Here is a 25,703-nt window from a genome sequence, read left to right on the forward strand (position 1 = left end):
AGTGCCTCAGGCTGGCCTGGCTTGCCCTGGCAGAAGTGCCGTGCCTGAAGGACGCTGCCCTGTGCTCCAGCCTGCCCAGCAGCCCGGCTCCCTGCGCCGCTGCCCAGAGTGCTGCACACACTGCTGCCCTTTGCCAGGAGTCACAGGGCAGCCGGCACAAGAGTAGGAATCCTCAGCCAGGCCAGCGGCCCTGGGCTGCCCCTGGCCTTTCTCTGCTCCTGGGCAGACTCCAGACGGCCAATGCCTCCAGTCTGGGCTGTGCCCAGCACGGCTACGCTTCCCCTCGGGAGCAGCCAGCTGCCACCTGGGCTCTGAGAGCGGAGGATTCGCCCGCTGCCAGGAAGAGGCACCCAGGGCCCAGCTGCTGCCTCCTGCAGCTCCAAGGGCCTCCTTCCAGCCAGTGGGTTACATTCCAAAAGCAGCATGGTCTGGAGAGCATAAATGAGGATGAGCATTCCCCAATTTGACACCATACCAAAGACACTGTATGGGTGACTTCCACCTTTAAGAAACAAAAGAAAATTTACAAGGAAATCAAGAGCTTATTCAGAGAGTGAGAAGGAAGGAAATTTCAGGGAGAGTTTTGGTTTCAGAAACTTTATTAATTTCTAATCCTACTCAGCAGGCCTATTAGACAATCATAACCGAAACCTAAGCCTAGTCCTAAACCCTAACCTGAACCTTAATCCTAGTCCTAACCCTCGTCCTAACTCTAGTCCTAACCCTAACCCTGACCCTGACCCTAACCCTAATCCCAACCCTAACCCTAACTCCAACTCTAACCCTAACCCTAACCCTTGTCCGAACCTACAATCCTGCCCTGTGCCGGTTGAGAAGGAAATGGTCCTGATGTGATTTTCAGTTTCTTTGGTCCTTCCTCTTCTTCACTGAAACAATCAGTGGCACCAGGCTGGACACAGGCTCAGCAAATCTTACAAATGGATGCTGCCCAAAGGAAAAAAGAAAATCAACAAAAATCAATGAACCATGACTTTCCGAGCTCAGTGCTTCACAGGATTCCTCTGGCTCCTAGAAAGATCCAGAAAGATGGACCATCTGCACCTCCATCTTTATGTGCAGGACCTTGCCATCACAGGCAAACCTGGCCCAGACTCCCACTCATCCATTTAACCAGGTGTCTTCATCTTGCTGGGATTTTTGCCCTGCCAGTGCTCTAGAAATGGTGCTTTCAGTCCTTGGAGTTTCTTCTTTTCAGGAAACTCCAAAGCCTCACATTGGTCCCTCTCTTTGAACAACAGGCACTGGGCTGATTCCCACAGGGAGACAGAGCAGTGTCTACCTTTCCATGCCCTGCCCTGCCCCTCCTGTGCTGGATGGCACCTTCCTTCCCAGCAGGGACAGCCCAGTGGCACTGGCTGCTGCACTTCCCTCTCTGCCACACAACCTGGCAGTAACCCTGGGGCAGTTCCTGTCTGCTTGAGCGTGCCAGGCAGCAGATGGGGCTGGGACAAGTCCCTCTCAGCTCTCCCTGTTTGCGTGCCAGAAGCCTCGAAGGGTGGGCTGGGGGCACAACCAGGGCCCCTCAGAGGCTCACAGTGAGCCCCCCACAGCCCCTCCTGCCCACAGCCAAATCTCTGACCACTCAGCCAGCCTGGATTCCTTGGGTTCCTGCACCACCTTTGCATGTCTCTGTACCCTGCATTGCTCTACTTCAATTCTTTTGCCATTGGATAAAATGGAGCACACCACCAAATTACAAAACAGGGCAACAGAAGCAGTCAGAGGACAGAGCACATCTCTTCTGAGGACAAGCTGAGACACCTGGAGTTATTCAGCCTAGAGGAGAACAGGCCCCAGGGAGACTTCATTGCTATGTTCCAGTATTTCAAAGGGGATTCTCAGGAAGTAGGTGGCACCTTTTTTAACAGTTGCAATAGGACATGAGATATATATATTTATAATATATAATGGGGATTGAGTCAGATTAGGTCTAAGGAAGATCTTGTTTACTTGGAACATGATGCAACCCTGACACAGGTTGCCCTTACAGATGGCAGGTGCCCCATCCCTGGGCAGGGATGGGGCAAACATTCCATGGTAGGTGGGAAGGGGCTCTGAGCAACCTGATCTCTTTAAAGATGTCCCTGCGCATTGCAGGACACTTGCACCTGATGACCTTTACAGGGCCCTGCCAGCCCAGCCCAGTCTAGGACTCCTCGCCATTTTCATTTGAAGAGCACCAAGAGTGGAGGTGAGGAGGAAGGGGGCTCATCTGATGCCCTTGGACTTCCGTGGAGGAGGAGCCCATCCCTCGCACCCTGTTTCACCTGCGGCCCCTTTGCATTTTACCTGCAGGAGCTCCTTGGCAGACCAGCGCTGCTCCTTGTCTGTCTGCAGGCAGCAGCTCAGGAAGTCACACAGCCAAGGTGAAAACAGGTTGGGCTGCAGCAGCTTTGGTATCCCTCGTCTGGCTATCATGAGTTGAGGCTGGGGAAAAGGAAACACGAGTCTCCACCTGCTGCTTTCACATCTGTAACTGCTCTCCCAGATCCCACTGTTTAACCCCTGTTCTTCAGTGGCAGTTTCTGCCCTGGCAGAGACCCAGAGATGCCTTTCCTTCACCAACCAAACACCGAAACCCTGATGCAGCCACAGCTTTTCCAACATTCAGCAGATCTTGCCTTGGCAGCTGATTTCATTGACTGACCTACTCAGTGGGAACTACATCAACAAAAGCATGTTTTGTTTCTCTGAGGGTTCACACACACCTGACAGGCAATTTGGAAGGGGAAGTTTGCTCTATCTATACTATTTCCAAGGATTATTACATGAAAATAATCTCTGCAGTGCTTGTTGGTCCCTTAAGCACAGCTGCCATAAAACAAAAATCATCAAGGTTTTTTTTTCTCCTCTTATAAAAAATGCAGAAGCAGAATCCATCTAAAATAGACAGCAATTGTGATGGGAATATGACCTTCTTGTTCACTGAAAACAGGAGAAAGCATAAGGTTGTGATGGGAATGTGACCTTCTTGTTCACTAAAAACAGGAGGAAACATAATGTAAATAAGTAACCGCCAACTGGCATGCGATAACATATGAGACTAAACATTGCTGAGCTAACCAAAATATAAGTTGTTCCCAGTCCCAGATTCCCAGAGGGGGGGGCGCCGAGGAAAAGTACCAGAGGCCCTATTCGACGACCACCAGGAGGCAGAAGGAGACCCTCTAACAACCGGGTGGACCTGCGCGGAGAAGCACCGGAAATGCGACGGGGCTAGGAGCGCGGGAGGGTACAAAAAGGGGAACGGAACAGCTTTCGGCGCGGCAGTTGGTGGAGCAAGGACTCCCCCGCCGCCCAGCGCTGCGATTTGCTTTCTCTTTCCTGTATTAATAAATTGGCTATATAATTGACCCGATTGGCCCATTGCGCTCATTTATAACAACTTGGTGCCGTGACTCGGATCGGTGGTCGTCGGAGAGGTCTCTCAATACTGGGGCGGGCGCCCCTCCGATTCGGAGGCCCCGGGACCTGAGGGACCCGCTCCCGGCCCCGACCGACGAACCCCGAAAAGAGGAAAGGAGAAAGCAAAGGGAGGTTGCGGGCCCAAGGAGACCCCTTAAAAGATTTGTGCACAAAGTCCGGACGAAGACGCGGGACGCGTAAGTATTACGGGATCCGTCCAGGTGGGGTTGGGATCCCGGAGTGCGGCGAGTGTGTGGTGCGTGAGAGGAGAGCTGGCAGCCAGACTTTCCAAGTGAGTGCGGACCCCCAGTAGTGCGTTTCCCACAGACCCGCGAGGGCTTGGGCCACGAACCAGGGGAAGCGAAAGTTGACTGTGTGAAAGAAGGCACTCCGGAAGAATGGGACAGGGGAAGAGTAAGCCCCCTGCCGAGGTGAAACTCCCTCCAATACCTAGGGAAAGCCCTTTAGGATTTATGATAGAAAACTGGCGACATTTTCCAGGCACACGGGACAAGGATAAGGCTAAAATGATTCACTATTGCATGGAAGTATGGGGAGGGAAAGAAATCTCCAAGAGGGTGTTTTGGCCTGTATTTGGCTCTTCAGAAGATTGGGTAAGGCAAACCTTAAACATCTGGGTAAATAGTAGAGAACCCCCCTGTGCTCAGGAGGAGAGTAATTATGCTAAAGTTTGGGTAGAGAGACCCGAGGTGTTTCTCTTCAAACTTTCTGAAACACCGAAAGGGAATAAGAGTAAGAAAAAGGGGAATAAACCAGAAGACACTTTGGTGCCACCCCCTCCTTATGTACTCCCACCCCAAGCACAGGAAGCGGAGGCTCCTCCGAATGCACCAGCAGGGACAGACTCGGATTCGGATGGGCCCGAATATACAGGGCCAATGACTCGAAGTCGAACCAAGAAAGGCTTATACCCCTTAAGGGAAATGCCCATGGGGGGACCCCAGGCCGGTATAGGGTTTGTGTCGGTGCCCCTAAGCTCAGGAGATGTTAGGGAATTTAAGAAAGAAATGGGACACCTCTTGGAGGACCCGCTTGGAGTGGCCGAGCGGGTAGATCAATTCTTAGGACCTAATATGTACACCTGGGAGGAATTACAATCCATACTGAATATCCTATTCACGGCAGAGGAAAAAAATATGATTAGAAGAGAGGGAATGCGCATCTGGGATGCGCAGCACGCGCAGGGGCCGGCAGCAGATATAAAATGGCCATTACAAAATCCTAATTGGGATCATCAGGACCCGGCCCATAGAGTGCACATGCAAGACCTCAGAACAATAATTGTGCAGGGAATCAGGGAGTCTGTCCCAAGAGGACAGAATATTAATAAAGCCTTTAACGAAAGACAGAAAAAGGATGAGACCCCCACTGAATGGCTAGAAAGATTAAGGAAGAATTTTCAGTTGTATTCAGGAATGGATCCAGATGGACAGATGGGACAGGCAGTGCTAAAGGTACACTTCGTTTCCAAATCCTGGGAGGACATCAGAAGGAAAATACAGAAATTAGAGGATTGGCAAGATAGAGGGTTAGACGAGTTGCTAAGAGAAGCTCAGAGAGTGTATGTGAGGAGAGAGGAAGAGCGAGATAAGAAACAAGCTCGACTAATGATGGCGGCAGTACGTGAAAGCCAGGGAACGGATAGGAGACCCGAACAGGACAGAAGGGAATTGAGGCGAAGTGGGCAGAAAAGCCCATGGGATAAACAGGAACTGAAGGTGTGCTTTTACTGCGGACGGAGAGGACACTTTAAGAGGGAATGTCGGACGCGGATTCGGGACGAGAAGGAGTTTAAGGAGGACTAGGGGGGTCAGGGGCTCTATCTCTTGGGGACCCAGAAACATCAAAGGGAGCCCTTGGTAAAATTGAAGGTAGGTCCCCAGGGCCAGGATATTACCTTCCTGGTTGATACTGGAGCTGAGAGGTCCACACTCCAGTCATTACCTAGAGGGTGCAAGTTATCTAGGGAAACCGTTACAGTAGTGGGAGCAAAAGGGGAACCGTTCGAAGTTAAAGTTATAAAAGAGGTAGTAGTAGAATCGGACTCCAAGATGGGTATTGGGAATTTTCTATTAGTACCAGAATCAGATTATAACCTATTAGGTAGAGATATGATTGTAGAATTAGGTATTCAAATCAAGGTGGTAGAACAGGAGATTCAGATTAAGTTGTGTCCCCTAAGATTAGAAGATGAGAGAAAAATCAACCCTGAAGTATGGTATAATCCAGATAGTGCTGGCAGATTAGAAATTACCCCCTTCAAGGTAACCATTAGAAATCCGGAGATTTCAGTAAGAATAAAACAATACCCGATGTCTTTGGAAGGGAGCAAAGGGTTGAAACCGGAAATCGATAGACTAATCAAACAAGGATTATTAGAACCCTGTATGTCCCCTTATAATACCCCAATTTTACCAGTAAAGAAATCAAACGGGTCTTATCGTTTAGTACATGACCTGAGAGAAATAAACAAGAGGACGATAGCTAGGTTCCCCGTGGTGGCTAACCCTTACACATTATTGAGCAAACTAAGCCCGGATAACCACTGGTACAGTGTAATCGACCTGAAGGATGCCTTTTGGGCTTGCCCCTTAGATGAAGCGAGCAGGGATTATTTCGCCTTCGAATGGGAAGACCCAGAGACAGGGAGAAAACAACAGCTTAGATGGACGGTGTTACCCCAGGGCTTTACAGAATCCCCTAATTTATTTGGACAAGCTTTGGAACAAATTTTGGAGGATTACCAAACCAAACCGGGGATAACCCTGATACAATATGTAGACGATCTATTGTTAGCAGGGAAAGATGAGGAAGGAGTACGAAGAGAAAGTATAAAACTTTTGAATTTCCTGGGGCTTAAAGGACTAAAGGTTTCGAAGGCTAAGCTGCAGTTTGTAGAGGAAGAGGTAAAGTACTTAGGACACTATCTAAGACGAGGTGAGAAAAGAATAGATCCGGAAAGGGTGCAGGCTATTCTATCATTGCCAACCCCCAGGAACAAGAGACAAATCAGACAAATCTTAGGTTTAACAGGATACTGTAGACAGTGGATAGAGAATTACAGTAGTAAGGCCAGGTTTTTATACCAAAAATTGACTCAGGATGGGTGGATGAAATGGACTCAGGAGGATACAGAAAACCTGAAAGAATTAAAGGAGAGCTTGGTGCATGCTCCAGTTCTAAGTCTCCCTGACTTAAAAAGACCCTTTTATTTATTCGTTAATATAGAAGGGGGAATTGCCTTTGGAGTACTAACCCAAGAATGGGCAGACAAAAGGAAACCTGTAGCGTACTTATCGAAACTTTTGGACCCCGTGAGCAGGGGATGGCCTACGTGTTTACAAATGTTAGCCGGATGTGCTTTATTAGTTGAAGAAGCTAGGAAAATTACCTTTAACAGTAGTCTTAAGGTTTTCTCCCCCCATAATATCAGGAGCGTAATGCAGCAAAAAGCAGATAAATGGATATCAGATGCTAGGCTCCTGAAATATGAGGGGATTTTACTAGAAGCACCAAATTTTACCTTAGAAACAACTGCTATTCAAAATCCGGCTACCTTTTTGTTCGGGAATGTAGAAGAAGCACCTCTAATACATGATTGCTTAATAACTATTGAAGAACAAACCAAGATTAGGCCTGACCTGGAGGAAGAAGAGCTAGACGAGGGAGAAAAGTTGTTCATAGATGGGTCCTCCCGGGTGGTAGATGGGTGTCCTGGTTTAGGGCAAGTTTGGGAGATAACCCCCAAAGGGGCTTCTCTACAAAAGCAGATTCAATTGCCCCTCCCCCCTCCAACCGGTTCGGGAGAAAATATCTCCTTGGAGAAAAGTGGAAAGAAACCTGTTTATTAAACAATAGAAACCAAACAATATTAACAATAAAACTTCTCACTGCTCCAAAGAAAGCAAACTCAGAACAGTCCCCTCCCCAGGTTGCAGCTCGGCTCACTCAGTCTCTGATCAGTCTCTCTGGTGCTGGAAACGCCGTGGCCCAGGCCCGGCCAGGGGGGCCACAGGTGGAGCTGCCGGTGCTCTTCTGGGTGTTCAGTCCAGAGCAGGCTTGAACAGGTCCAAGAAAAAAAGGAAAAAAATCACAATGCAGAGAACTTCTTTGCCTCAGCTAGCTAAAACTAACTAAAAGCAAGAAAAAGGGAAAAAAGGAGCTCTGTCCGGCTGTCTGTCCATCCGCAGACAACACAGTCCAGGAGCAGGAATGTGGAGGAGTGAGAGCAGTCTGAAAACAAACTGCGCGCTTCTTCCCTCCCCTCCTCACTGTCTGGAAGAGAGTCTTAAAGGTGTAAAACTTATTATTCAGTATAAACAGAACAAGACGATTGGGGATAAAAGCATCATATAGTCAACCCAGGACAATGGGAAACGCCAATCAGGATACGCTATTATTGGGGGCACCGACTTACAAGTAGTGGAATCAGGGGCTTTAGATAAATCCTGGTCAGCACAAGCCTGTGAACTATATGCTATTCTAAGAGCTTTGAAGCTCTTGAAAGGGAAAGAGGGAACGATATATACCGATTCTAGATATGGGTTTGGGGTGGTACATACCTTTGGAAAATTATGGGAAGAAAGGGGATTAGTAAACTCACAAGCGAAGGGATTAGTTCATCAACAATTGATAACTGAGGTACTGCAAGTCCTGAGGGGACCAAAAAGAATAGCGGTAGTACATTTGAAAGGCCACCAAGTAGGAACAGACCTCAAGACTAGGGGTAATAATGCAGCAGATCAAGAGGCTAAACGAGCAGCGGCTAGAGAAATGCTCTTGAGAGAAAAACCAAGGGAGCAGGATAGTCAGGAAGATCCAGCATTGGTCTTCACTCCCGAAGAGGAGGACAAATTGAAGAAAATGGGACTGTCTAAACTTAATGGGGAATGGGTAACTCGGGATAAGCGGAAAATATTGCCAAAAGCCGTAGCCCAAAGAGTCCTATATAAACTACACCAAGGTGCACATTGGGGAGCACAAGGGTTAGCAGACCACTTCGCAACCCAATATATGACTATAGGGCTACATGATATCGCCAAATACATTACCAAGAGTTGCCCAACATGCTTACGGATTAATCGAAGCAACCTGAGGAAGTTGCCCCCAGGGGGTCGGCCGTTGGCAAAAAGACCATTTTCACATATACAAATTGACTTTACTGAACTTCCAAAGGTAGGGCGGACACGATACCTCTTGGTAATGGTGGACCACCTTACCCATTATGTAGAAGCATTCCCAACTACCAGAGAAACCACCCATACTGTAGTAAGAATCCTATTAGAGGAAATAGTGCCAAGATATGGAGTACCTGAAACCATAGACTCAGACAAAGGGCCGCATTTCACCTCAAAGGTAACCCAAGATCTAGCCGACTCCCTAGGAATAAGGTGGGAGCAACATACCCCTTATCATCCCCAGAGTTCGGGAAGGGTGGAAAGAATGAACGGGGAAATAAAAAAACAGCTAACCAAATTAGTATTAGAAACTAAGTTGTCCTGGGTAAAGTGTATACCCCTGGCATTACTAAACATTAGGACACAACCCCGGGCGGACACAGGGCTATCCCCCATTGAGATGCTATATGGAATGCCCTACCACTTGGAAAAAGTACAGATAAACCCCAATATCAGTAATAAGAGTCTGAACAGTTATTTGGTTACCTTGGAAAAATACAGAAAGAAACTGTGGGAAAAGGGAATGTGGGTTCAACGACCTCCTTTGAATCTTGTATTACACCAGGTTCAGCCAGGAGACTGGGTGTTAATCAAGAGTTGGAAGGAAAATCCTTTAACCCCCAAGGTGGGAAGGCCCATATCTTACCCTGCTCACCACAGACACTGCTGTGAGAACTGCCGAAAAAGGGTGGACTCACGCCAGTCGAGTAAAAGGACCAGTGAACCCTTCCGACTTTCCTGAGCATTCACAGAACTGTCAGTGGAGAATAAAAGGACCCCCAGACGGCCTAAGACTGACATTCACCAAAACACCAGAAATGGGCCGTCATTCCGATGACTGAGCAATGGGAAAGGCTAGGACCAGCGGACCAAAGGAGGGTCCAACAGAAGCTGTCATTAACTTTGCAGCCGTATCTACTAAGTTTAGCACGCTTCAACTCAGCAGCTCGAGAAGCCTTAACGAATCCTCCAGACAATTGGGTCTGGTGGATTGAAACTTACGGACCCCAAGAGGAACCCTCGTTCCGACCTCTTAAACGCAGTCCCTGCTGTAGCTGTGGAAAAGAACTTTGTGAGGCATGGGTAGCCTTTAAATGCGGTGGTTGTAATAAGGTTTATTGGAAAGAACAAAGGTTAATATATCACTTGTGGTGCGGGAGGTATGCAGGCAAGGACATTAGGAGGGGAGATTGGGCTCTAGCATTAGAGAGAGAGAACGGAATACCTTATACTCAATTTCGGAGTGTGTATGAGACCCCAGAACAGCTCTTGTTAGCATGGGCAAGGTGGCAAATTAAATGTTGGTTGAAAAAGTGCCGACAGATCGCCAATTCCCGTATTCTAACTGCAAGGTGCCGACATATGGTACCACACTTAAGGACCTCAATAGTTGGACCCCTAGGAAAAGACACAGACCCAGACACAGCTTTAAATAATTGGATTGCTAAATTTGAACGTCTACATATCAAGAAAAGCCGGGCCAATCCGTCCCTGTCATAAACTTTGTAAAAGGTTGTGGTGAGTCCACTGCCAGAGAGGGAGGGCTCCCAGAAAATACTTACCAACCTCGTTGGGAGGGATAACTAGGGAAAGGACTCTAGAGTGTCCTAACCAGTCTCTTGGTCCTTACAAGGGTAAAACTCGCAAGCAAAATAACAGCTACAGGTGCGACTCCCTGTTAACCCTCTTAAGAGGCGAAGGAGGTGCAAACCCCATCCCTCAGAAGATCCTTGCCGCCGAGAAGATAACAGCCCTCGTAACTAGTCGCAAACTAGTTGACGAGCGAGGCGGAGGGATACTTAGCGGAAGGATGGAATTTCACAAAATGGGAGCACCAATAGAGCTTACAGGCAGGGATCAAAAGGGCCAAGGGACTCAAGTTGAAGAAAGGGTGAAACTGGACAGGCTGATTATTCATACCCATACTGGCAGTGGATGTTACTCAACTTTAATGCGAATATTGATGACATGGTTATTGATTAGGGAAACATTAGGGGACAGCGTACGCCATGAACCCTTCAAATGGTCACTTATTAGGTGGGAAGATCAACGAGTCATAGCAACAACTACAACTTCAGGAGTCCCCTCCTTTAGGTGTCAGCTATGTGACATTATCCAGGCTAAACCCTGTTTAAACAGGATAGGGTTTTATATGTGCCCAGCGTCGAATCCAGGGAAACCATACTGCAACTATCCTGGACACTTTTATTGTGGATATTGGGGATGTGAAACTATAGCTCATGGCTTTACCCCAGGAGGAGGGAGGGACTCATATATAAGAGTCGGATGGTACCCATGGGGCTGTACCCCTCCCCGATTTGATTTTGCCGGTGGAGTGACAACGGGGGGGAACTGCCAGTCCATTCAGATAAACGTGACCAATGACAAAATTAACGATCCAGTTTGGGTCACAGGAAAAACCTGGGGGGCAAGATTATGGGAACCAGGAAAGGATCGAGGGGGGCATTTTCTAATAAGAAAAGAGCCAGTCCCTCATGACCCGGAACCTGTGGGGCCGAACCCCGTACTTACTGAAGAAGGGAGAAAGAGAGAAAGGGGCAATTATTCATTAGTAGAAAATCTCACAAGGAAGCCGACTCAGTCGGGAAATTGGCCACTAACAGCTCCACCTGCTCGGGAGTATAGTATGCTGTGGAAAGTGATGCAAGCTACATTCAGAGTTCTCAATACTACGAACCCAAATTTAACCAATGAATGCTGGTTGTGCTATACTGTTAACCCGCCTTTTTATGAAGCTTTAGGAACTACAGCAAAACCTAGGAGGATTAACGGAACCAATCCACGGGAGTGCCTTTGGAAGAGAGGCCAGGACAGAACCCCAGGGATATCAATAGTTCAGGTAACAGGGAAAGGGAGGTGCGTAGGAAAAATTCCATCAGACAAAAAACATCTGTGTGAAATAGATATGACAACCGTCAAGTCTGAAAAATCGGCTAAGTGGCTTCTCCCTGCAGTAAATGCCAAATGGGTATGCAATACACTGGGAGTCACTCCATGTATATCTATACCTCATTTCAATGAGACATTCGAATATTGCATACAGGTTGTGATAGTTCCCCGAATTATATACCATCCAAAGGAATATGTATACGAACATCAGATCACTCCTGAACATCATTTAGTGAAACGAGAACCCTTTACGGCCACAGCTCTTACAGTAGCCGTCCTATTGGGCTTAGGAGGAGCAGGAGTAGGAACAGGGGCAACTGCCCTAATAAATCAGCAGAGGGGTATGAAAGACTTGAGAGCCTCAGTAGATGAAGATCTAAGTAGAATCGAAAAAGCAATAGATGGACTAGTCAAATCAGTAAGATCTTTATCGGAAGTAGTACTCCAGAACAGACGGGGATTGGATATACTGTTTCTACAACAAGGAGGGTTGTGCGTAGCATTACGAGAGGAATGTTGCACATATGCAGACCACGCTGGAATAGTGATAGATACCATGGCCGAGCTCAGAAAACAATTGGAAAAGCGAAAAAGGGAAAGGGAAGCACAACAAAACTGGTATGAATCATGGTTCAACCACTCCCCTTGGCTCACCACACTCCTGTCCACTATAGCGGGACCTCTCATATTGTTTATCCTAACAATCACTTTCGGGCCTTGCATATTTAATAAATTGATTAATGTGGTAAAGGGAAGATTGGAAGCCGCCCACCTCATGCTCATTAAGGCGAGGTATGAACCTCTAAGCGATGGGAACACAGAGGACTACTTAGAGCTCAGCAGAAAGGAGCTTGCCAGATTCAGTGAACAAAAAGAGTGACATAGAAAAAAAGGGGGGTTTGTGATGGGAATATGACCTTCTTGTTCACTGAAAACAGGAGAAAGCATAAGGTTGTGATGGGAATGTGACCTTCTTGTTCACTAAAAACAGGAGGAAACATAATGTAAATAAGTAACCGCCAACTGGCATGCGATAACATATGAGACTAAACATTGCTGAGCTAACCAAAATATAAGTTGTTCCCAGTCCCAGATTCCCAGAGGGGGGGCGCCGAGGAAAAGTACCAGAGGCCCTATTCGACGACCACCAGGAGGCAGAAGGAGACCCTCTAACAACCGGGTGGACCTGCGCGGAGAAGCACCGGAAATGCGACGGGGCTAGGAGCGCGGGAGGGTACAAAAAGGGGAACGGAACAGTTTTCGGCGCGGCAGTTGGTGGAGCAAGGACTCCCCCGCCGCCCAGCGCTGCGATTTGCTTTCTCTTTCCTGTATTAATAAATTGGCTATATAATTGACCCGATTGGCCCATTGCGCTCATTTATAACAGCAATAACAATGGAAAGAGGCCTTGGAGTCTCCATGAAAGTGCCTGCCACCATAGTAAGAGCTCTGTGCTGGTGGCACTGAAACAGATGGTGACCAAAGAGACTTTGTGACTTTCTTGTTCAACCCAGAGGAAAATTTCCTTCACTTTTCCCACACCACCAGAGGTCACAAAGAGGGTTTTATCCTGTCCCTCTGCAGCTGAGCTCAGCCACTGGACACGGTGGGGAGCTGGAGTCCTCACTGCCATTAGAACTGTGCAGCCCAGGGATGGCCCTGCTCCTGTGCTGCAGAAACACAGCACCGGAGCCGACTGCCCACGGTGGATCCCAGCCCAGGCACCTGGCTGCAAGCTCATCAACTTGTTAAAGCACCAAGAAACAGCCAAGGGTTGGCATACAATTCCAACTGCAGTCAGAGCAAAACACATCCTAAACTTCTCCAGGCCACCCACAATGTACAGACGATTTGAAAGCCTGAAAGTTTTGAAGACCTGCAGGATTTGGAAAAGATACTACAGAATGGAGGAAAATTGATGTGCTTTGGTTAATAAAGGGAAAAGCAAGCAGAACTGCTTGGGCATTGCTTTGGTGTTTTTTTCTCATCTTTTTCTTTTTCTTTTTCTTTTTCTTTTTCTTTTTATTTTTCTTTTTCTTTTTCTTTTTCTTCTTCTTTTTCTTTTTCTTTTTCTTTTTCTCTTTGTTTCTTTTTCATTTTTCTCTTTCTCTTTCTTTTTCTTTTTCATTTTCTTTTTCTCTTTCCCTTTCTTTTTCTTTTTCTTTTTCTTTTTCTTTTTCTTTTTCTTTTTCTTTTTCTTTTTCTCTTTCTTTTTCTCTTTCTCTTTCTTTTTCTCTTTCTTTTTCTCTTTCTCTTTCTTTTTCTCTTTCTCTTTCTCTTTTTTTTCCTCTCTTTTTCTTTTTTTTTCTTTTTCTTTTTCTTTTTCTTTTTCTTTTTCTTTTTCTTTTTCTTTTTCTTTTTCTTTTTCTTTTTCTTTTATTTTCTTTTTCTTTTTCACTTTCTTTTTCTTTTTCTCTTTTTCTTTTTCACTTTCTTTTTCTTTTTCTCTTTTTCTTTTTCTCTTTCTTTTCTCTTTCTCTTTCTATTTCTCTTTCTTTTTCTTTATCATTTTCCTTTCCTCTTTCTTTTTTTCTTTCTTTTTCATTTTCTTTTTCTCTTTCTCTTTCTTTTTCTCGTTCTCGTTCTTTTTCTTTTACTCTTTGTTTTTCTTTTTCTTTTTTAATATTCTTGTTCTCTTTCTCTTTTTTCTTTTTCTTTTTCATTTTCTTTTTGTCTTTCTTTTTCTCCTTCTTTTTCTTTTTTATTTTCTCTTTCTCTTTCTCTTTCTCTTTCTCTTTCTCTTTCTCTTTCTCTTTCTCTTTCTCTTTCCCTTTTTGTCTTTCTCTTTCTTTTTCTCTTTCATTTTCTTTTTCTCTTTCTCTTTCTTTTTCTCTTTTGTTTTCGTTTTCTCCTTCTCTTTCTCTTTCTCTTTTTCTTTTTCTTTTTCTCTTTTTCTTTTTCATTTTCTTTTTCATTTTCTTTTTCTCTTTCTCTTTTTTTTCTTTTTAATTTTCTTTCTTCTTTTTCTTTTTCTTTTTCTTTTTCTTTTTTTTTCTTTTTCTATTTCTTTTCCTCTTTCATACTTTTCTTTCTTTTTCTATTTCTTTTTGTTTTATCTTTTTATTTTTCTCTTTATCTTTTTCCTTTTCTTTTTCTCTTTATCTTTCTTTTTCTTTTTCTCTTTCTTTTTCTTTGTCTTTTTCTTTTTCATTTTCTTTTTCTCTTTTTCTCTTTCCCTATATTTTTCTCTTTCTCTTTCTTTTTCTCTTTCTTTTTCTTTTTCTTTTTCTCTTTTTTTCTCTTTCTTTTTCCTTCTCATTTTCTTTTTCTCTTTCTTTTTCTTTTTCTCTTTCTTTTTCTTTTTCTCTTTCATTTTCTCTTTTTCTTTTTCTCTTTTTCTATTTCCTTTTCTTTTTCCTTTTCTTTTTCTTTTTCTTTTTCTTTTTCTTTTTCTTTTTCTTTTTCTTTTTCTTTTTCTTTTTCTTTTTCTTTTTTTTTCTTTTTCTCTTTTTTCTCTTTCTTTTTCCTTCTCATTTTCTTTTTCTCTTTCTTTTTCTTTTTCTCTTTCTTTTTCCTTTTCTTTTTCTCTTTTTCTTTTTCTTTTTTGTTTTCTCTTTCTGTTTATTTTTCTCTTTGTTTTTCTCTTTCTCTTACTTTTTCTTTTTCATTTTCTTTTTCTCTTTCTCTTTCTTTTTCTCTTTCTTTTTCTCTTTTTCTTTTTCTCTTTCTCTTTCTGCTTCTTTTTCTCTTTTTTTCATTTTCTTTTTCATTTTCTTTTTCTCTTTCTCTTTCGTTTTCTTTTTAATTTTCTTTTGCTCTTTCTCTTTCTTTTCTCTTTCTCTTTCTTTTTCTCTTTCTTTCTTTTTCTCTTTTGTTTTCGTTTTCTCTTTCTCTTTCTTTTTCTTTTTCATTTTCTTTTTCTCTTTCTTTTTCTCTTTCTCTTTCTCTTTTTTCTCTTTTTCCTTCTCATTTTCTTTTTCTCTTTCTTTTTCTTTTTCTCTTTCTTTTTCTTTTTCCTTTTCTTTTTCTCTTTTTCTTTTTCTTTTTCTTTTTCTCTTTTTCTTTTCCTTTTTCTCCTTCTCTTTCTTTTTCTTTCCCTTTTTTCTCTCTTTTCCTTTTTCTCCTTCTCTTTCTTTTTCTCTTTCGCTTTTTTCTCCTTGGTTTTCTTTTTCTCTTTCTCTTTCTCTTTCCTCTTTCTCTTTCTCTTTCTCTTTCACTTTCTTTTTCTTTTTCTTTTTAATTTTCTTTTTCATTTTCTTTTTCTCTTTCATTTTCTTTTTATCTTTCTCTTTCTCATTCTTTTTCTTTTTCTTTTTCTTTTTCTTTTTCTTTTTCTTTTTCTTTTTCTTTTTCTTTTTCTTTTTCTTTTCCTTTTCCTTTTTCCTTTTCTTTTTCTCTTTTTAATTTTCTTTTTCTCATTCTCTTTCTTTTTCTCTTTCTCTTTCTTTTTCTTTTTCTCTTTTTTCTCTTTCTTTTTCTCGTTCTCTTTCTTTCTTTTTCTTTTTCATTTTCTTTTTCTCTTTCACTTTCTTTTTCTCTTTGTCTTTCTTTTTCTTTTTAATTTTCTTTCTTTTTTCTTTTTCTTTTTCTTTTTCTTTTCTTTTTCTCTTTCTTTTCCTCTTTCATAATTCTCTTTTTTTTTCTTTTTCTTTTTATTTTTCTCTTTATCTTTTTCTTTTTCTCTTTATCTTTTTCTCTTTCCTTTTCTTTTTCTCTTTCTTTTTCTTTTTCTTTTTCTTTTTCTTTTTCTCTTTCTTTTTCTTTTTCCTTTTCTTTTTCTCTTTTTCTTTTTCTTTTTCTTTTTCTCTTTTTCTTTTCCTTTTTCTCCTTCTCTTTCTTTTTCTTTCCCTTTTTTCTCTCTTTTCCTTTTTCTCCTTCTCTTTCTTTTTCTCTTTCGCTTTTTTCTCCTTGGTTTTCTTTTTCTCTTTCTCTTTCTCTTTCTCTTTCTCTTTCTCTTTCTCTTTCTCTTTCTCTTTCTCTTTCTCTTTCTCTTTCTCTTTCTTTTTCTTTTTCTTTTTAATTTTCTTTTTCATTTTCTTTTTCTCTTTCATTTTCTTTTTATCTTTCTCTTTCTCTTTCTCATTCTTTTTCTTTTTCTTTTTCTTTTTCCTTTTTCTTTTTCTTTTTCTTTTTCTTTTTCTTTTCCTTTTTCCTTTTCTTTTTCTCTTTTTATTTTTCTCTTTTTAATTTTCTTTTTCTCATTCTCTTTCTTTTTCTCTTTCTCTTTCTTTTTCTTTTCTCTTTTTTCTCTTTCTTTTTCTCGTTCTCTTTCTTTCTTTTTCTTTTTCATTTTCTTTTTCTCTTTCACTTTCTTTTTCTCTTTGTCTTTCTTTTTCTTTTTAATTTTCTTTCTTTTTTCTTTTTCTTTTTCTTTTTCTTTTTCTTTTTCTTTTTCTCTTTCTTTTCCTCTTTCATAATTCTCTTTTTTTTTCTTTTTCTTTTTATTTTTCTCTTTATCTTTTTCTTTTTCTCTTTATCTTTTTCTCTTTCCTTTTCTTTTTCTTTTTCTTTTTCTTTTTCTTTTTCTTTTTCTTTTTCTTTTTCTTTTTCTTTTTCTTTTTCTTTTTCTTTTCCTTTTTTTTCTTTTCCTTTTTCTCTTTCTCTTTCCCTTTTTTTCTCTTTGTTTTTCTTTTTCTCTTTCTCTTTCACTTTTTTCTTTTCCTTTTTCTTTTTCTTTTTCATTTTCTTTTTCTCTTTCTCTTTCTTTTTCTTTTTCTCTTTGTTTTTCTTTTTCTTTTTCAGTTTCTTTTTCTCTTTCTCTTACTTTCTTTCATTCTTCTACTTTTTCTTTTCTTTTCATTTTCTTTTCTCTTTCTCTTCATTCTTTTCTCTTCTTTTCTTTTTCTTTTTCATTTTCTCTTTCTCTTTCTTTTTCTCTTTCTTTTTCTTTTCTCTTTTTCTTTCTTTTACTCTACATTTTCTTTTTCTTTTTTCTTTTTCTTTTTCATTTTCTCTTTCCTTTCTTTTTCTTTTCTTTTTCTCTTTCCCTTTCTTTTTCTTTTTCTTTTTCTTTTTCTTTTTCTTTTTCTTTTTCTTTTTCTTTTTCTCTTTCTTTTTCTCTTTCTCTTTCTCTTTCTCTTTCTTTTTCTCTTTCTCTTTCTTTTTCTCTTTCTCTTTCTCTTTTTTTTCCTCTCTTTTTCTTTTTTTTTTCTTTTTCTTTTTCTTTTTCTTTTTCTTTTTCTTTTTCTTTTTCTTTTTCTTTTATTTTCTTTTTCTTTTTCACTTTCTTTTTCTTTTTCTCTTTTTCTTTTTCACTTTCTTTTTCTTTTTCTCTTTTTCTTTTTCTCTTTCTTTTCTCTTTCTCTTTCTATTTCTCTTTCTTTTTCTTTATCATTTTCCTTTCCTCTTTCTTTTTTTCTTTCTTTTTCATTTTCTTTTTCTCTTTCTCTTTCTTTTTCTCGTTCTCGTTCTTTTTCTTTTACTCTTTGTTTTTCTTTTTCTTTTTTAATATTCTTGTTCTCTTTCTCTTTTTTCTTTTTCTTTTTCATTTTCTTTTTGTCTTTCTTTTTCTCCTTCTTTTTCTTTTTTATTTTCTCTTTCTCTTTCTCTTTCTCTTTCTCTTTCTCTTTCTCTTTCTCTTTCTCTTTCTCTTTCTCTTTCTCTTTCTCTTTCCCTTTTTGTCTTTCTCTTTCTTTTTCTCTTTCATTTTCTTTTTCTCTTTCTCTTTCTTTTTCTCTTTTGTTTTCGTTTTCTCCTTCTCTTTCTCTTTCTCTTTCTCTTTCTCTTTTTCTTTTTCTTTTTCTCTTTTTCTTTTTCATTTTCTTTTTCATTTTCTTTTTCTCTTTCTCTTTTTTTTCTTTTTAATTTTCTTTCTTCTTTTTCTTTTTCTTTTTCTTTTTTTTTCTTTTTCTATTTCTTTTCCTCTTTCATACTTTTCTTTCTTTTTCTATTTCTTTTTGTTTTATCTTTTTATTTTTCTCTTTATCTTTTTCCTTTTCTTTTTCTCTTTATCTTTCTTTTTCTTTTTCTCTTTCTTTTTCTTTGTCTTTTTCTTTTTCATTTTCTTTTTCTCTTTTTCTCTTTCCCTATATTTTTCTCTTTCTCTTTCTTTTTCTCTTTCTTTTTCTTTTTCTTTTTCTCTTTTTTTCTCTTTCTTTTTCCTTCTCATTTTCTTTTTCTCTTTCTTTTTCTTTTTCTCTTTCTTTTTCTTTTTCTCTTTCATTTTCTCTTTTTCTTTTTCTCTTTTTCTATTTCCTTTTCTTTTTCCTTTTCTTTTTCTTTTTCTTTTTCTTTTTCTTTTTCTTTTTCTTTTTCTTTTTCTTTTTCTTTTTCTTTTTTTTTTCTTTTTCTCTTTTTTCTCTTTCTTTTTCCTTCTCATTTTCTTTTTCTCTTTCTTTTTCTTTTTCTCTTTCTTTTTCCTTTTCTTTTTCTCTTTTTCTTTTTCTTTTTTGTTTTCTCTTTCTGTTTATTTTTCTCTTTGTTTTTCTCTTTCTCTTACTTTTTCTTTTTCATTTTCTTTTTCTCTTTCTCTTTCTTTTTCTCTTTCTTTTTCTCTTTTTCTTTTTCTCTTTCTCTTTCTGCTTCTTTTTCTCTTTTTTTCATTTTCTTTTTCATTTTCTTTTTCTCTTTCTCTTTCGTTTTCTTTTTAATTTTCTTTTGCTCTTTCTCTTTCTTTTTCTCTTTCTCTTTCTTTTTCTCTTTCTTTCTTTTTCTCTTTTGTTTTCGTTTTCTCTTTCTCTTTCTTTTTCTTTTTCATTTTCTTTTTCTCTTTCTTTTTCTCTTTCTCTTTCTCTTTTTTCTCTTTTTCCTTCTCATTTTCTTTTTCTCTTTCTTTTTCTTTTTCTCTTTCTTTTTCTTTTTCCTTTTCTTTTTCTCTTTTTCTTTTTCTTTTTCTTTTTCTCTTTTTCTTTTCCTTTTTCTCCTTCTCTTTCTTTTTCTTTCCCTTTTTTCTCTCTTTTCCTTTTTCTCCTTCTCTTTCTTTTTCTCTTTCGCTTTTTTCTCCTTGGTTTTCTTTTTCTCTTTCTCTTTCTCTTTCTCTTTCACTTTCTTTTTCTTTTTCTTTTTAATTTTCTTTTTCATTTTCTTTTTCTCTTTCATTTTCTTTTTATCTTTCTCTTTCTCTTTCTCATTCTTTTTCTTTTTCTTTTCCTTTTCCTTTTTCCTTTTCTTTTTCTCTTTTTATTTTTCTCTTTTTAATTTTCTTTTTCTCATTCTCTTTCTTTTTCTCTTTCTCTTTCTTTTTCTTTTTCTCTTTTTTCTCTTTCTTTTTCTCGTTCTCTTTCTTTCTTTTTCTTTTTCATTTTCTTTTTCTCTTTCACTTTCTTTTTCTCTTTGTCTTTCTTTTTCTTTTTAATTTTCTTTCTTTTTTCTTTTTCTTTTTCTTTTTCTTTTTCTTTTTCTCTTTCTTTTCCTCTTTCATAATTCTCTTTTTTTTTCTTTTTCTTTTTATTTTTCTCTTTATCTTTTTCTTTTTCTCTTTATCTTTTTCTCTTTCCTTTTCTTTTTCTCTTTCTTTTTCTTTTTCTTTTTCTTTTTCTTTTTCTTTTTCTCTTTCTTTTTCTTTTTCCTTTTCTTTTTCTCTTTTTCTTTTTCTTTTTCTTTTTCTCTTTTTCTTTTCCTTTTTCTCCTTCTCTTTCTTTTTCTTTCCCTTTTTTCTCTCTTTTCTTTTTTCTCTCTTTTCCTTTTTCTCCTTCTCTTTCTTTTTCTCTTTCGCTTTTTTCTCCTTGGTTTTCTTTTTCTCTTTCTCTTTCTCTTTCTCTTTCTCTTTCTCTTTCTCTTTCTCTTTCTCTTTCTCTTTCTCTTTCTCTTTCTCTTTCTCTTTCTCTTTCACTTTCTTTTTCTTTTTCTTTTTAATTTTCTTTTTCATTTTCTTTTTCTCTTTCATTTTCTTTTTATCTTTCTCTTTCTCTTTCTCATTCTTTTTCTTTTTCTTTTTCTTTTTCTTTTTCTTTTTCTTTTTCTTTTTCTTTTTCTTTTTCTTTTTCTTTTTCTTTTCCTTTTCCCTTTTCTTTTTCTCTTTTTATTTTTCTCTTTTTAATTTTCTTTTTCTCATTCTCTTTCTTTTTCTCTTTCTCTTTCTTTTTCTTTTTCTCTTTTTTCTCTTTCTTTTTCTCGTTCTCTTTCTTTCTTTTTCTTTTTCATTTTCTTTTTCTCTTTCACTTTCTTTTTCTCTTTGTCTTTCTTTTTCTTTTTAATTTTCTTTCTTTTTTCTTTTTCTTTTTCTTTTTCTTTTTCTTTTTCTCTTTCTTTTCCTCTTTCATAATTCTCTTTTTTTTTCTTTTTCTTTTTATTTTTCTCTTTATCTTTTTCTTTTTCTCTTTATCTTTTTCTCTTTCCTTTTCTTTTTCTCTTTCTTTTTCTTTTTCTTTTTCTTTTTCTTTTTCTTTTTCTTTTTCTTTTTCTTTTTCTTTTTCTTTTCCTTTTTTTCTTTTCCTTTTTCTCTTTCTCTTTCCCTTTTTTTCTCTTTGTTTTTCTTTTTCTCTTTCTCTTTCACTTTTTTCTTTTCCTTTTTCTTTTTCTTTTTCATTTTCTTTTTCTCTTTCTCTTTCTTTTTCTTTTTCTCTTTGTTTTTCTTTTTCTTTTTCAGTTTCTTTTTCTCTTTCTCTTACTTTTTTCTTTCTTTTTCTTTTTCATTTTCTTTTTCTCTTTCTCTTACTTTTTCTTTTTCTTTTTCATTTTCTTTTCTCTTTTTCTCTTTCATTTTCTTTTTCTCTTTCTTTTTGTTTTTCTTTTTCATTTTCTCTTTCTCTTTCTTTTTCTCTTTCTTTTTCTTTTTCTCTTTTTTTTCTTTCTTTTTCCTTCTCATTTTCTTTTTCTTTTTTTCTTTTTCTTTTTCTTTTTCTTTTCTTTTTCTTTTTCTTTTTCTTTTTCTTTTTCTTTTTCTTTTCCTTTTCCTTTTCCTTTTCCTTTTCTTTTTTTCTCTTCCTTTTCCTTTTTTTCTTATCCATTTTCTCTTCCTTTTCCATTTCCAGTTTTCTTTTTCTTTTTATCTTTTTCCATACAATTGAAACTAGGATGATTGAACCTCCATTTTGAAGGATATTTATCACACATCCAACCATTCCACTGAAAAATTTTTGTCCTTCAGAGACAGAGCTCCAACTCTGTTCAAAAAGCAAATGAGAAATATCAGGCATGCCTGGAGGCCTAAATGGCAGGTTTCTGAACTGGTTAGGTGTCTGAACTGCTTAGGTTTCTGAACTGCCACTTCCCTTCTGATGCAATCAAAGCTACAGCAGATGCTGATGTGCTGCAGGGACATTTTTAGGAGGGGATCTTGGTGGAAGTGGTGCCAGCAGATGGCAACGGGATTTTTTCCAGTGGCACACAGAACATGGGACAGGTGAGAAAGACAGAGGGATCAGTCAGTATTTGCTCCTTACCATGCCAGAAGTTTCTTTCCAGTAAGGAGCTTCTCCTTCCACCATTTCAATGCCCACGATTCCAAAAGACCATATGTCCACTTTGGGGCCATATGGTTGACCTGTCACCACTTCAGGCGCCATCCACCCAGAAGTGCTGGCCACGGAGCTCTGTCTACTCTGCTCAGGAGTGAGCTGAGCAAAGAGGCCAAAGTCAGCTGTGGAGAAAACAAAAAACCATCAAAGCCAGCTCCATTTAGGAAACTAAGCAAAAAAATTCCCCACTCTCAGTCTAAGAATGCACTGTGTCATCTGCTGGAAATCTGTCCCTGCTCTATTTCCTCAGGGCTTTAGCCAAGTGTTAGAAATATGGTTAGTAATTTGTGGAAATAAAAGATGTATGAAATATATATACGACCGGTACACATCTTCCCCAGGATGGCGAAACCACGGCAGATGGGCAGAGTGGTGTCACCACATTTACATGCGAAATACAACCTGGGCTGCACAGGAGATGGGCATTCACAGAAGCATGCACCCAGTGACGCCCAAGCGATGACGGCCCGGACGAGGTACCTATCTGAGATGACCAAAGCCATCAACACATTCCATCTGAATGCCAGACTCCAGGAATCAAGGAAACGTATTATTCTATTCCCAGATGAAGGTTTTGTGCAGCCTGAACCGAAGAATGAAACCAGCTTGAATATGCAGAACTTTAGAAGGAGACAAAGAGACTCTGCCGCGGGCAAAATAAATCGTATAAGAACTGCTACCTCAGAGCAGCCAGTGTGGACGAGGAGAATTTGGTGCTAGCGAGACCAATCTCACGTCCACGCGGCTCACCTCCCGGGGGTGGTACGCTGTCCGATTCATTGGTGGCTGTCGGGAATGTATTACGGTCGCGAAATAAATTTTATTTTTAATTTTTTTATCAAAATTGGCTATTTTTCATTTATAACACAAGGAAATAAGGAATTGTCCATTTCAAAAAAAACTCATTATTTTTTTACACTACCTCCAGCAGTGGCCTTTTTATCTGAAGCTTTAGACTTGTAGCTCCCTCCCTCTTGAAAGGACACACAAGCCAATGCCACTGTTGACTGCTTGTGGTTCCTTGTCATGCCTCTGTGCACATTGCAACCATGTCACCAGCTCACAGAGGGGTCCCTGCACTGTCACCAGCACCATTTCTGGGGAGCTGGCAGTCACTCCAAGCAGCCCCACACCCACATCCCTGGAATGCTGCACCTGACCAAGAATACACTGACCCAGCTTGACAGAGCCGTCGGTTCTGAGAAGGATGTTGCTGCTCTTCAGACCTCGGTGGATCATGTGGTTGGAGTGAAGAAAATCCAGTCCTCGCAGGCACTGAGAGAGAAAACAGAAACAGGAGAGCAAAACTAAGTGATGTGATTTCATCACAAAAGAAAGGAAACCGCTCTAAAAGATTCCCTTTCCCCAGGGGAATGGGGAGTAATGGCAGAAGACAGTGCCACTGAGAGGAAGAGCTTGCTGCTGTAACGTTTGCAGAGCTGGACCTTTCTAAAGAAAGGCATGTCAGCTTTTGAAAGAGCAACAGCACCTGCTGTTGTAGACTGTCCCCTGCAAACCAGCCAGGATGACTGCTGCTGCAGGGGATGTGCTCTCTCCAGACAAGGGTTTGCCAAGAAATAAAAAACCCCTGGGGTGTGAAGTGGATCACTTTTGGGTGGGAGGCTACATGACAAAGGTTTTATTGCTGGCCTCAGCACAGACTTGGAAGTATCACATCAGTCACCTTCCTGCAGCAAACACTAATTTGTGTGACTACTATACTTTTCAGTTGAGGACTGTGAGAAATTAGTCTCTTTTTCTTAGCCATTAGTTTCAAATCCTGCCCCCAGCACCTTTGCTTTTACAGGCAAGAAATGCAGTGCAGACAGGCTCAAGGTAAAGGTTTAGAGAGGCAAGGTGGAGAACAGCAAATACAAATATGAGACAGAGCCAGCATACAACAGCAGGAGATAAGAGTACAGGAACACAATACAGTGAGTGTAGGGGCCCTGGCAGGCATTTCACTTGAGATGCTTTTGCTTGCCCATCGCATAGCAGCAACACACAAACAAAGCATTATGCATGAAATCACTCCTGTTCCAAGCCCCTGTTTCCCAGACAATCCTGCCCAAGCCCTCGGCAGCACAGATGGGATTGCTGACCTCCCGACTGACGGCTGCAATCTCTCTTTCAGACATGTGAGTCTCATTGATGACATCGCTCAGGGCACCTCCATCCATGTACTCCATAACCAGCCAGAGTTCATCATCCAGAAGGTAGCTGAAAGAAGGAAACAAGGGCATGGAGATAAACATGCATGGCAACGTTGCTGTTTGGAAACAACAAGGGTTGTTTCCAGGTGCCTTTGTGATGCGGACAGAATAAAAGGAATAGACATTCCCTCTCAGCTCTGCATTGTTTGCAATCTGTTCAGTCTCAAGAAGAAAGGCACAGCTGTGAAAAAGGAGATGGCTTAGATGGCCAGCAAGCAAAAAGTGCAGTTTAGTAAAAGCCCAGATAAAAAACCTGTCACACATGCTATTTCTGGAAATAAACACCTAGTCTTCCTGGCATGCACAGCAATGGAAAAGGGACAACAATCCAAGGGAAATCCTCTATAGATGGTTTATCAGAACTTAAAAGGTGCTGAAAAAAATTTGAAAAAATTAAGCCTCAAAAGAATGTGGAGGCAGTGAACATACAGGGTATTGAATTGATAAAGTAGGGCTGACCCATGTTTTGAAAAATTTTCAAACTGTGTTTGCCAGGGTAGATTAATGCAGACAAAATGGACTCTCTTTCCATCCACTGGAGATAAGTAGAGCAATAATAATTAAACAATAATTAACAGCTCTATTTTCTGCCAGTGACCAAAGTGGGTTTTTAACTGTAAACAAAAATAGTCTGTAAACAAATGTTGCAGGGATAAAACAACAACCACTCACCTCTTTAAATAATTCACAATGTTTAGGTGCTTATTAATTTTCATGACCATGAGTTCCTTAAAGGTTACTTCCCTTCTGATCAGTTCTTGAAGATTTATTTTCTTTATGGCCACCTAAAATGATGTTGAAAATCAGTAACAGTAAAAATTGGTTTCATGAGAACAACTTCTCACATGGAGTAAGTGATTTTGGATGACTCAGCCAAACTGCACCAAACTGCCTTGTGATTAGACATGTTAATGGGAACAGACATTCCAACAGCCCATGTCTCTGCTGCCTTGGGGGCCAGTTACAGGACATGTGGGGCCACTGATGTTTTGCCTTGACCAGTTGGTAACAATTATGTCTCAACCATCACCCACAAAGCTCTGACCACACTCTCTGCTACTTTGGATGGGATTCAGAAGAAGTAATCCAGGCCTTGATACTCTGTGGATACATCCTGGGCTATGGGCAGAGCTTAGGTTTTTAGGGACGCCTTGCAGATCTCTCCCTACGTGCAGCTCCCAAGTGCAGCACTGCAGGTGGCTAAGGAACTACCAGGAACTTTCAGATCTATTTGCTGGCAGCCAGAAATGAGAATTCAGGACTCTGAAGCTGTAGCCCCAAAGGGCAGTGAGGTGCTCTAAGGCACCACCTGTGTTTTAGCCATGGAGGGCGAGTGAGCGTGTCCTTCTCTGAAAGGAACCGCTGCCCTCCGTGCCTTCCTTCTGGCAGCTGAGAAAGACAAAGCCCCAAATGTATTTTGCAGGCTGGCACCAGTCTGTGCTTCTTGTGCCTTTTCAGCACAGCTCTACCCAAAGCTCCAGCCCCAGCTCACAGCAGAGGGCAAAGCCCTCGAGTGCAGCAGAGTCTGCGGCACCTGTTGGCATTTACCTCTCCTCCTGTGGCAGTGTCCAGTGCTTTACAAACATCTCCAAAGTCCTAGAAACAAAATAGCAGCAAGG

At 40.0% G+C, this 25,703-nt stretch overlaps 1 protein-coding gene across 1 annotated transcript; it reads right to left on the minus strand.

Moving 5' to 3' along the window:
* Window positions 1-765: 765 nt before the first annotated feature.
* On the minus strand, window positions 766-25,671 carry LOC135290816 (serine/threonine-protein kinase PAK 3-like). The gene is made up of 7 exons (XM_064404787.1): window positions 25,633-25,671; window positions 24,757-24,869; window positions 23,974-24,091; window positions 23,047-23,146; window positions 21,797-21,993; window positions 2,311-2,448; window positions 766-945 (listed from the first exon to the last, which is right to left on the minus strand). Exons 2-7 carry the CDS (start codon window positions 24,804-24,806, stop codon window positions 859-861), a joined length of 690 nt encoding a protein of 229 aa, XP_064260857.1. The 5' UTR covers window positions 24,807-24,869; window positions 25,633-25,671; the 3' UTR covers window positions 766-858.
* Between the last annotated feature and the right edge of the window lie 32 nt (window positions 25,672-25,703).

Source organism: Passer domesticus, chromosome Z, assembly GCF_036417665.1.
Source record: "Passer domesticus isolate bPasDom1 chromosome Z, bPasDom1.hap1, whole genome shotgun sequence".
NCBI classification, from domain to species: domain Eukaryota; kingdom Metazoa; phylum Chordata; class Aves; order Passeriformes; family Passeridae; genus Passer; species Passer domesticus.